This window comes from Rhinopithecus bieti, unplaced genomic scaffold (assembly GCF_001698545.2).
Source record: "Rhinopithecus bieti isolate Rb0 unplaced genomic scaffold, ASM169854v2 scaffold_10354, whole genome shotgun sequence".
NCBI classification, from domain to species: Eukaryota; Metazoa; Chordata; class Mammalia; order Primates; family Cercopithecidae; genus Rhinopithecus; species Rhinopithecus bieti.
The window spans coordinates 1,494,089-1,506,779 of NW_016806491.1; the positions used below are offsets into that span (position 1 = coordinate 1,494,089).

The window sequence follows — 12,691 nt, forward strand, 5'->3', positions numbered from 1 at the left end:
CAGTGGCCGGATCTCAGCTCACTGCAAGCTCCGCCTCCCGGGTTTACGCCATTCTCCTGCCTCAGCCTCCCGAGTAGCTGGGACTACAGGCGCCCGCCACCTCACCCGGCTAGTTTTTTGTATTTTTTAGTAGAGACGGGGTTTCACCATGTTAGCCAGGATGGTCTCGATCTTCTGACCTCGTGATCCGCCCGTCTCGGCCTCCCAAAGCGCTGGGATTACAGGCTTGAGCCACCGCGCCCGGCCAGATTGTCAATTTTTATAATTTTTTTGTCCTTAAAAGATATCGGGTAGTGTCTTTTAAAAGTACAGTTTAAATTGAGAGTACTTTGTGAACACTTGCATTTTTAGATTGCTTTTCCATTTAAAATGTTTTAAGAGGCTGGGTGTGGTGGCTCACACCTGTAATTCTAGCACTTTGGGAGGCCGAGGCAGGTGGATTGCTTGAGCCCAGTAGTTTGAGACCAGCCTGGCCAACCTAGTGAAACCCTGCCTCTACTAAAAACACAAAAATTGGCCGGGCTTGGTGGTACACACCTGTAATCCTAGCTACTTGGGAGGCTGAGGCAAGATAATCACTTGAACTCGGGAGGCAGAGGTTTCAGTGAGCCGAGATTGCACCACTGCACTCTATCCTGGGGGACAGAGTGACACTTGGTCTCAAAAAAAAAAAATTGTTTTAAGAAGGTGATATTTGAGAATTGTTAATTATAGAATTTTAATCTGAAACATTTCCTTTAATGGAAATTATTACCTATCTTTGTTGTTTAGGAAGATTCTTACCTCTGAAGACAATGTTAGGACCAAGATATGATAGTCAAGTTGCTGAGGAAAATCGGTTCCATCCCAGCATGCTCTCTAATTACCTAAAGAGCCTAAAGGTAAGAAACAAAACTTCTTTTTGTCACTGATTTAATATACTTTGTTCATTCTTATTCTTCAGGTGACTTTTAAAAAAATCTTGTTATTTTAAAATAATTAATAGACTTAAGGGAAGTTGCAGTAATTGTACATAGAATTCTGTGAACCCTTCTCTCAGCTTCTCACGATGGTATCATTTTATATAATTGTAGTACAATATCAAAAGCAGGAAATTGACATTGATACAGTACTACTAACTGATTGCAGATCTTATTTACTTTTTATATGTATTTGTGTGTGTGTGTAGTTCAGGACAGTTTGATCTCATCTGTAAATTCATGGTGGTGGTTATAGAACTGCTGCATCTCCACAAAGGAATTCCCTCATGCTACCTCTTTATAGTCAGACTCTCTCCTCACCCCTGTCCCTGTACTCTGGCAGCTGCTAATCTGTTCTCCACGTATAGTTTTTCCATTTAAGAGAACGCCCACCTGACGGCCCCCAGCAAAACTTACTATAGCCTCCACTAACAACTACACCCTAAGCTACCAAGGAAACTTGACTCTGTTTACAGCTGAAGAAACCATACAGAGACTACACTACTGCATGCATCCACAATCATAGCCAAAGTGCTCTACCCAAGCAACACCACAGATATATCTTCAGGAAAAAGTCCTTCCCTACAAAAACTAATTCCACAAATTGGGACTGGGGCTGGGCACTGTGGCTCATGACTGTAATCCCAACACTTTGGGATGCTGAGGCAGGTGGATCACTTGAGGATAAGTGTTTGAAACTAGCCTGGCCAACATGGCAAAACCCTGTCTCTACTAAAAATACAAAAATTAGCCAGGCATTTTGGTGTGCGCTTGTAATTCCAGCATACTCAGGAGGCTGAGGCACAAGCATCGCTCAAACCTGGGAAGCAGAGGTTGCAGTGAGCCGAGATCACACCAGTGCACTCAAACCCAGGCAATAGAGCGAGACTCTATCTCAAAAAAAAAAAAAAAAAAGAAAAACTGGGGCTGGGATGGTGGCTCATGCCTGTAATCTCAGCACTTTGGGAGACTGAGGCAGGAGGATCGCTTCAGGCCAGGAGTTTGAGACCAGTGTGGGCAGCATAGGGAGACCCTGTCCTACAAAAAATTAAAAATTAGCCAGGCATGGTGGTGTGTGCCTGTAGTCCCAGCTACTTGGGAGGCTGAGGTGGGAGGATCACTTGAACCCAGGAGGTTGAGTCTGTAGTGAGCCATGATCATTCACTGTAGCCTGGGCGATAGTGAGACCATGTCTCAAAAAAAAAAAAAAGGGAGAAGCGAGTGTTACACCAGATGTGCAGATATCGATGTAAGGACATGGGAAACATGAAAGAGCAAGAAATATGGCGCCTCCAAAGGAACACAATAATCCTTCAGCAGCAGATAAAAAATTCATAATCCTTCAGCAGCATAATAAAAAAACTTCATGAAATGGTGGACAGATAATTCAAAATTTTGATACTAAGGAAGCTCTGTGTAAGAAAGAAGAGAATATTGAAAAGCAATACAGAATACTGAAAAGCAATACAAATCAGAAAAACAATTCAGGGTATGAATGAGAAGTTTACCATAGATAGATATCAGAAATCCAAACACATTCAGGAACTGAAGAATTCATTGAATGAAATAGAAAATAGAATGAAAGCTTCAATAATAGACTAGATCAAGCAGAAGAAATAATCTCAGAACTTAAAGACAGGTCTTTGAAATAACCCAGTCAGACAAAAATAAAGATAAAAGGCTAAAATAGAATGAGCAAAGCCTTCATGAGATATAGGACACCAGAAAGTGACCAAATATTCAAATTTTTGGTGTTCCAGAAGATGAAGAGACAACAAAAGGGTTAGAAAACCTATTTAGTGAAATAATAGATGAAAACTTTCTAAGTTGAACAAGAGGTTTAGACATCCAGGAGGATCAAAGATCCCCAAAAGATAACATCTAAAAAGGTCTTCTCCACAAGATATTATAGTCAAACTGTCAAAAGTCAAAGAGAAAATTCAAAAAACATTAAGAGTGTCTAGTCATTTATAAGAGAGCACCCCATTAGACTAATAGTGGACTTCACAGCAAAAACCTTATAGACCAAGAGAGAGTAGAGGATATATTCAAAGTTCTGAAAGAAAATGCCTACCACCCAAGGATACCATACCCAGCAAAGTTATTTTTTCTTCATAAATGAAGGAGAAATAAAGTCTTTCCCAGACAAGCAAAAGCTGAGGGAATTCACCACCACTAGACTGGTCCTGTCAGAAATGCTTTAGAGAGTCCTGTACCTGAAATCGAAAGACTAGTAACTATCATCATGAAAACACAAAAATATAAATAAAAACCACTGACAGAGCGAACACATCAACAATGAAGGGGAAAAACTCAAATGTTACTACTACACAATACCACCAAACCACAAAGATAAAACAATAAGAGAGAAAGAAAGGACAAAGAATATGCAAAACAACCAGAAATAAATTAATAAAATGACAGGAATAAGCCTTAACATATTAATAATAACCTTGAATGTAAGTGGATTACACTTTCCCTTTAAAAGATGTAAACTGGCTGAATGGATATAGAAACATGACCTATTCATATGCTGCCTACAAGAAACTCATCTCAACTGTAAAGACACACATAAACTGAAAGTAAAGGGGTGGAAAAAGTATTCCATGCAAATGAAAACCAAAGGTGAGCAGGAGTAGCTAAACTTATATCAGATAAAGCAGACTTTAAGTCAAAAACAGTAAAAGGAGATAAAGAAGGTCATTATATAATGATAAAAGGATCAGTTTAGCAATAGGATATAACAGTTCTAAACATATATGCACTCAATATCAGAGTACCTAGATACATAAAGCAAATATTATTAGATCTAAAGGGAGGTATAGTCTCCCATACAATAGTAGTTGGAGACTTCAACACTTCACTGTCATCGTTAGATAGACCATCTAGACAGAAAAAACAAACATTGGACTAAATGGATCTAACAGACATTTACAGAACATTTCATCCAGTAGCCACAGAATACACATTTTTCTCATGAAGAAATGGAACATTCTCTAGGATAGACCATATGTTAGGACATAAAACAAGCCTTAACAAATAAAAAAGTCAAAATGATATCGCATAGCTTCTCAGACCACACCACAATGGTAGAAAAGCTAGAAGTCAATAACAAGGGACTTTGGAAATTATACAAATACATGGAAATTAAACAACATGCTCCTGAATGACCATTTGGTCAAGGAAGAAATTAAGATGGAAATAAACCTCTTGAAACACATGAAAATTGAAACACAACATACCAAAACCGAAGAAGTATAACAAAAGCAGTGCGAAGAAGGAAGTTTATAGCATAAGTGCCTACATCAAAAGGGTAGAAGGATTCAGATAAATAATGATGCACCACAAGGAACTAGAAAAGCAAGAACAAACCAAAAATCAGTAGAAGGAAAGAAATAATAAAGATCAGAGCAGAACTAAGCAAAATAGACACTAAAAAAAAAAATACAAAGAATCAACAAAATGAAAAGTTTGTTTTTTTGAAAGGATAAACCAAATCAATAAATCCCTTCCTAGACCAACCAAGAAAAATGAGAGAAGACTCAAGTAAACTGATCAGAAATGAGAAAGATAATATTACAGTTAATACCACAGAAATACAAAAGATCATCAGATACTTTTTTTTTTTTTGAGATGGAGTTTTGCTCTTGTTGCCCAGGCTGGAGTACAACGGTGGGATCTCAGTTCGCTGCAACCTCTGCCTCCCAGGTTCAAGAGATTCTCCTACCTCAGCCTCCTGATTAGCTGAGATTACAGGCATGCGCCACTGTGCCTGGCTAATTTTTTGTATTTTTTACTTGAGACAGGGTTTCTCCATGGTGGTCAGGCTGGTCTCGAACTCCCGACTTCAGGTGATCTGCCTGCCTCGGCCTCCTCAAGTGTTGGGATTACAGGTGTGAGCCACTGTGCCCAGGCCATCAGAGGCTATTATGAACAACTATACACTAACTGGAAAACCTGGCAGAAGTGGATAAGTTCCTAGATATATACAACTTACCAAGATTGAATCAGGAAGAAATAGAAAAGCTGAGCAGACCAATAACAGGTAGGGAGATTTAATCAGTAATAAAACATTTCCCAACAAAAAGTCCAGGGTCAGATGGCTTCACCACCAAATTCTACCAAACTTTTAAGGAAGAACTAACACCAATCCTCAAATAATCCTCAAAAAATTGAAGAGGAGGGAATTCTAGCTCATTCTGTAAAGCTAGCATTAGGTTTATACCAAAACCACAACAAAAAGAGAAAATAGGCTAGTATCTCTGATGCAATGATGGTTCAGCGTATGCAAATCAAGAAATATGATACATTACATCAGCAGAATGAAGGACAAACACCATGCGATCATCTCAATAGAGTCAGACAAAGCATTTGATAAGAACCAACATCCCTTCATGATAAAAACTCTCAACAAACTAGGCATAGAGGGAACATACGTCAACATAATAAAGGCCATATATGACAAGCCCACAGCTAACATCATAGTGATTGGGGAAAAGCTTTCAGCTTTTGCCTGGAGAATTAGAACAAGATGAGGATGTCCACTTATTCATCATGGTACTGGAAGCACTATCTAGAGCAGTCAGGCAAGAGAAAGAAAGAAAAGACATCCAAATTGGAAAAGAAGTCAAATTGTCCCTCATTGCTGATGATATAATCTTAAATCTAGAAAAACGTAATGACTCCACCAGAAAACTCTGAGATCTGATGAGAAATTCAGTAAAGTTGCAGGATACAGAATCAACATGCAGGCTGGGCAGCAGGTCACACCCCTGTAGTCAAAGCGCTTTGGGAGGCTGAGGTGGGAGGATTGCTTGAGGCTAAGAGTTCAAGAACAGACTGAACCCCAAAGCGAGACCCCTTTAAAAGTACACTTTTATACTTTTAAAAGTGTAAAAGTTGTCCAGGCACAATGGTGCATTCTTCTAGTTCCAGCGACACAGGAGGCTGAAGTGGGAGGATCACTTGAACCCAGGTGTTCCAGGCTGTGGTGAACCATGATTGAGCCCCTGCACTTCAACTTGGGCAAAAGAGTGAGACCCTGGCTTTGAAAGAAACAAAAAAGAGAAAACAACATACAGAAATCAGTAGTGTTTCTGTATGCTGATACTGAACTAGATGAGAAAAAATCAAGAAGACAATCCCATTTATAATAGCTCCAAAAAGGGTAAAATACCCAAGAATAAATTTAACCAAGGAAGTGAACGATCTTTACAAGGAAAACTAGAACAGTGATGAAAGAAATTGAATGGGACACAAACAAATAGACCTCCATGCCCATGGATTGGAATAATTAATATTGTTAAAATGACCATACTTTCCAAAGCAATCTGCATATTCAGTGCAATCCCTATAAAAAAAAAACCAATGACATTTTTCATAGAAATAGAAAAAACTCCTTTTTTATTTTATTACTTTTTTTTTTTTTTAAATGGGGTTTCACTGTATTATCTAGGCCGGTCTTCAACTCCTGGGCTCAAGCAATTCTCCCACCTTGGCCTCCCAAAGTGCTAGGATTACATGCATGAGACACTGCACCCCACCTGAATCCTAACATTTATATGGAACCTGAAATGAGCCTGAATAACCAAAGCAATCTTGAGCAAAAGGAACAAAGCTGTGGGCATCACACTACTTTACAATATATTACAAGGCTATAGTAACCAAAACAGCATGGTAGTGATATAAAAACAGACTAATGGAACAGAATAGAGAATCCAGAAATAAATACACGCATTTACAGCCAGCTGATTTAAACAAAGGCACCAAGAACATGCACTGGGGACAGGACACTCTCTTTCATAAATGGTGTTGGGAAAATTGGATATCCATATACAGAAGAATAACTGGACCTTTATCTCTCACCATATACAAAATCAACTCAAGATGGATTAAAGACTTTAAATGTAAGACCTGAAAGTGTAAAACAGTAGTTTTGAGAAGAGAACATAGGGAAAACACTGTAGGACATTGGTTTAGTAACAATTTTATGGCTAAGACCTCAAAAACACAACTAAAACAAAAATAAACAAATGGGATGATAGGGAAAACAGAAAGCTTCTGTGCTGGGTGCAGTGGGCAGTGGCTCACATCTGTAATCCTAGCACTTTGGGAGGCCAAGGTGGGAGGATTGCTTGAGCCCAGGAATTGGAGAACAGCCCGGGCAACAGAGTGAGACCTCAATTCTTGGTGGCACATACCTGTGGTCCCAGCTACTTGGGAGACTGAGACAGGATGACTGCTTGAGCCCAGTAGGTCAAGACTGCAGTGATTTATATTCACACCACTGTACTCCAGCCTGGGCAATGAGTGAGACTCTGTCTCAAAAAATAAAATTAAGAAAAAAAAAAAAGCTTCTGCACAGCAAAGGAAACAACCGAGTGAAAAAACAACCTATTGAATAGGAGAATATATTTGCAAACTATTCTTCTGAGGGATTAGTATCCAGAATATACAAAGAACTGGACACAACAGGAAAAAAAATCCCATTAAAAAGTGGGCAAAGATGTGAATAGACATTTCTCAGAAGAAGACATACAAATGGCCAACAGATATATGAAAAAATGCTAAAAACATGCTCAACATTACTAAACATCAGGAAAATGCGAATCCAAACCACAGTGAAATACCATCTTGCACCAGTTAGAATGGCTATTTATGACCAGATACAGTGGCTCATGTCTGTAATCTTAGCGCTTTGGGAAGCTGAGACGGATGGGAGGATTACTTGAGGCCAGGAATTTGAGACCAGCCTTGATAACATAACTAGACATCATCTCTAAAAAAATTGGAAAAAGTAGCCAAGCTTGAGATACATGCCTACCATCTTACCTACTCAGGAGACTGAGGTGGAGGGATCCTTTGACCCCAGAAGATCGAAGTTACAGTGGTGAGCTATGATTGTGCTACTGCACTCCATCCTGGGTGGCAGAGCAAAACCCTGTCTCTCTCAAACAAACAAACAAAACAACAAAACTATTATAAAGACAAAAACCAACAGATGCTGGCAAGGTTGTGGAGAAAAGGGAATGTAAATTAGTGCAGCCACCATGGAAAACAGTATGGACATTTTTCAGAAAACTAAAGTAGAACTGCTATACGATCTAGCAGTTTCACTACTGAGTATGTACCCAAAGGAACAGAAATAATTATATCAAAGGGATACATACCTGCACTTGCATATTTATTGCAGCACTGTTCACAATAGCAAAGGTATGGAATCAACCTAAGTGTTCATCAGTGGATGAATGAATAAAGAAAACGTGGCATATATACATAATGGAATACTATGCAGCCATGAAGAAGAATGAAATCATGGTTTGCAACACATGGGTGGAACTTGAGGTCATTATGTTAAGTAAAATAAGCCAGACACAGAAAGACAAATTTCTCATTTTCACTCCTGTGGGAGCCAAAAAAGGTCGTCTCACATCTGTAGTCCTAGAACTTGGGAGGCTGAGATGAAAGGATCACTTGAACCCAGGAGTTTGAGGTTACCATGAGCTATGATTGTGCTACTACATTCCAACCTGGGCAACAGAGCGAGACCCTATCTCTTAAAAAAAATTGATCTCATGGAAATAGAGAGTAGAATGATAGATGATAGATATCAGAGGGTGGGAAAGGTGTGTGGGCAGGAGGAGCGTGGTGAAGGGAGGTTAGTTAGTGCAAACATATAGTTAGATATAATGTATAAATTCTTATTTTCGATAGCAGGGTAAGGTGACTGTTGTTAGCAATGATGTATTGTGTATTTCCAAGTAGCTAGAAGCGAGAACTTGAAATACTCTTTAACACATAGAAATGATAAATACTCAAGGTGATGGATACTCCAGATACCCTGATTTCATCATTACACATTACATACAGTAACAAAATATCACATATACCCCAGAAATACATAAAATATATCAATTAAAGTAAGTGCAGATTGTTTCTCTTGCCTTTTTTTTTTTTTCTGTGGCGACCCAAGGGGGAAAGAGGGAGGGAGCGGAAACTCAAGGGTTAAAGTGGAGAAAGCGTGGCTTTTTCATCCTGGCTAACACAGTGAAACCCCGTCTCTACTAAAAATACAAAAAGAAATTAGCCGGGCGTGGTGGCGCGGCCTTCCCAGCTGCTCGGGAGGCTGAGGCAGGAGAATGGCGTGAATCCGGGAGGCGGAGCTTGCAGTGAGCCGAGATCCTGCCACGGCACTCCAGCCTGGGTGGCAGAGCGAGACGCCGTCTCAAAAAAAAAAAAAAAAAAAAAAAAAAAAGGAAAAAAAAAAAAAAGGGGGTTTGGGGGAAAAGGGGGGGGGGGGGAGGGGGAAAAAAAAAAAAAAAAAAAAAGGAAAAAAATAAGTAAGGGGTTTTGGAGGAAAGTCGGGGTGCTGATAGGAGAGAAAATAAAGATAAATACCAAGCAGGAAAATTTGGGGATTGAAACAACCATCAACCTATGTGGTATAAATTGTCTTATTTTTTGTATTAGAGTATATGCTTCAGAATGAGGTGGAAGATGTATTAATTTACTACTACTTTTTCTAGCCTCAGTATATGGTGTGCATTTGTTAGTGAGACTGCCTTGCTGGCTGATTGTGATTCTAAGTTTTAAAGATTTTTCATACTTAAGGCCCCTGAACACAAATCAACTTCTTCAGCTAGTGCTCAACAGAAGAAATAATGATTTTTGTTCCAATCCAGAAAGAAACATTGGCTATGATCGACTTATTGAGATGGGATTAAGCCTCCAGTAATATGCATATGGCCATGTATACTGTTCTTCATTGGTTATTTAAGGAATTTATGAGAGAATTTTGACTGTACGTACTTTTTTACCCTATGTGTTAGAATTTAACTGCCCAAGGTGTGATTCTTAGGCATCACATGGTACCTAAAATCATGATAATGATTTTTGTCATTTAAGAAATAGACAATACGTTCACTTATTTCAAAAATCCAAAAGTTTTAAAAGGTTGGTGTCATGAAGTCTCCCTCTCACTTTTACTCTCTATCTGCCTAGTCCCTCACCACATACCACACAGGTTCCAATGTTTTTAGGTTTTTTAATACATCCTTTCAAAATTTCTTTATGTGTATATAAGCAACAAAAAACACAGATTGCTGTGTTCTCCCCTGCACACTCAAGGTAGCACATTATATATGCTGGTGTGAACCTTGCATTTCCAACTTAACAGTATACTCTAAAGATCTTCATATATCAGCACATAGAACTTCTTGTTCTTATTTTATTTTTTTTACAGATTTATAGTATTCCATTAAAGTATGTACAGGTTGAGCGTCCCTCATCCAAAATTATAAAATCTGAATCTTTTTTAGCATCTACATGATGCCCAAAGGAAATGCTTATTGGAACATTACAAATTTTGGATTTTCGTATTAGGATTGCTCAACCTGTAAGTATAATGCAAATATTGAAAAATCTGAAATCCTAAACACTTCAAGTCCCAAGCATTTCAGTTTAGAGTCTTCTTACTGCTTTACTTGGATGGTTTCTTTATGAAACTGGAATATATGTGCTGACATTTTGTGAAATTTACCAGCATGGGGTCATTTTTACTGCTTTTGTGTGTCTTCACTGTATTTCCCCCTTGCGATGCTTCTGCTTCCCTGTAATCTGTCCCATCTTCTCCAGATTCCTTAGCTCTTGTATAGATGAGAGATAGGTCTACCACTTTATGGTGAGCTCTTTCTTACTGGAAATGTACTTTTGTTGCCTTTTTTCTAAAATCTGCTGCTCCTGGGTCTGCTTCTCTTTTCTTCCTTTCCATATAGCTTCTGCAGCGTTCTTAACTTTTTGGCAGAACTTAGACATTTTTTATGAATGTGTGGATTTTATGTGCCTTAGTTTTACAGAAAATGAAAGTTTTTTTTTTTTTTAAACAATGTACCTTGTTTTATATGATAAAGAGAGGGAAATTTCTTATTTAATTTTAAATCGTTTTCCCCAAACACATAGTTTTCAAGTGATCGTCTTGCTATGGCCTCTCAAAGTGCTAAGATTACAGGCATGAGCCACTGTGCCTGGCCAAATATCTCTCCCATACTGCCATCTTCTTAATAAGATTGTCTCTATTTTTAACCTTGCTTCTTTTCAAAAAAAATGTAACTTGAGGCTTTAGTATATTTTCAGAAAATAGAAGACTTGTTAATAACAAAGAAAGGGATATCTATATAATATATATATAATGAGATAAGAGATATATATATACACACACACACACATCATATATATGATATAAATGGTTTGTCTCATCTTGTAAGCCTGGGATATAAAATGGTATAGTCAGTAGATATTAACAGAGTTATTGGTAGTGGCTGCTTGGAAGGCTAGGGTGGGTGATGTGTGCCTGGAGCTTGAGTTGTGGTGTATTTCAGATAGGTGCTATTCCCGCTCTGGCCTCTTGTCTAATAAATCATAGGTGCAGAGGTATATGCAGCAAACACTAGAGAAAACTCTAGTGTTTTCTCTTTTGCATAGACTTTTGTGATGTTGGCAGTAGAATTTGTTTTGCTTATATTCCTGTTCCTTCCTTAGTTTGGGAGTTAATTTATTTTATCAAGTGCCTGCTTAGTTTTAGTGTCTTGAATAAGACTTAGATAAGTGGTACTTTTGTTATCAATTGCTCAGGGGCTAAGTACATAAAAAAATCTCTCTCAAAGTAGATGGATGCACTGTAGTATTGCCATTTAGTCAACTTATTTGGGAACAAAGTAAGTTATTAGTAAATCTGCCCTTTCTTTCTTTATTTATTTTTTTTTCTAGGTTAAAATGGGCTTATTGGTGGACCTGACAAATACTTCAAGGTTCTATGACAGAAATGACATAGAAAAAGAAGGAATCAAATATATAAAACTTCAGTGTAAAGGGTAAGTTACATATTGAGATTCTTTAATATTGAAACCTTTCATCACAATTTGTAATCTCTTTTTTCAAAAAAGCTTTTTCTATATTACTAGACATGGGGAGTGCCCTACCACTGAGAATACCGAGACCTTTATTCGTCTGTGTGAGCGCTTTAATGAAAGAAATCCACCTGAGCTTATAGGTATGTTTGGCTTTACTTTGCCACTGTTGAATATTTTATTTTGCAGTTAGGTTTCTGTTTTCTTGTTTGCAAATAAGTTGATATGACAGTTTTTTTCCCTGTTTTAAATAATGACCAAGTAGTATTTATTAAAATGAGAGATTGACTTTTGTGAATTATGTAATAAATGTATTTTCATAATTTTTACATTTGTCAAGATAAAGCCCTGATTTCCCCTCTTCAGGTATCCTGTTGGGAAAGTCTGTCCTAAACACTACATATTTATTTTTTATACTTCTACATTTTATAATTTTACATTTTATACTGTATGTATTATTCTGAAACTTCATTTTTTTCATTCAGTATTTCTGAGAGCGATGTATGATGATGTAATTGTAGTTCATTTTTGCTGCTATATAGTATTCTATTATACAGATACACTACAGTTTATTCTCTTGTTGATGCACAATTCCTTCATCAGATTTTTATTGATTGCTATTCTATCTATGCCAGGCATAGGCTCTTGGAACACATCAGTGAAGAAAACAGGAAAAAACATCCTACTCTTCCAGAGCTCATATTTTAGTCTGGGCTGGAGGCTGAGGGAAGGAGGGCAGGCAATAATAAATATAATAAGTAAATTTTCATAAAATGGCAGTTACTGAAAATGACATTTGAGTTATGTTCAGGTTTTTTTTTTTTTTTT

General features: G+C 37.8%; 1 protein-coding gene across 3 annotated transcripts in view; it reads left to right on the forward strand.

Moving 5' to 3' along the window:
* The window catches only part of RNGTT (RNA guanylyltransferase and 5'-phosphatase), a 338,127-nt gene that overhangs the window by 16,310 nt on the left and 309,126 nt on the right, over positions 1–12,691 (forward strand). For all 3 annotated transcript variants that reach the window (XM_017876820.1, XM_017876821.1, XM_017876822.1), the window contains 3 exons: positions 772–881; positions 11,724–11,827; positions 11,918–12,006. In XM_017876820.1, the coding sequence (XP_017732309.1) occupies positions 772–881; positions 11,724–11,827; positions 11,918–12,006 (303 nt within the window). The remainder of the gene's footprint in view (positions 1–771; positions 882–11,723; positions 11,828–11,917; positions 12,007–12,691) is intronic.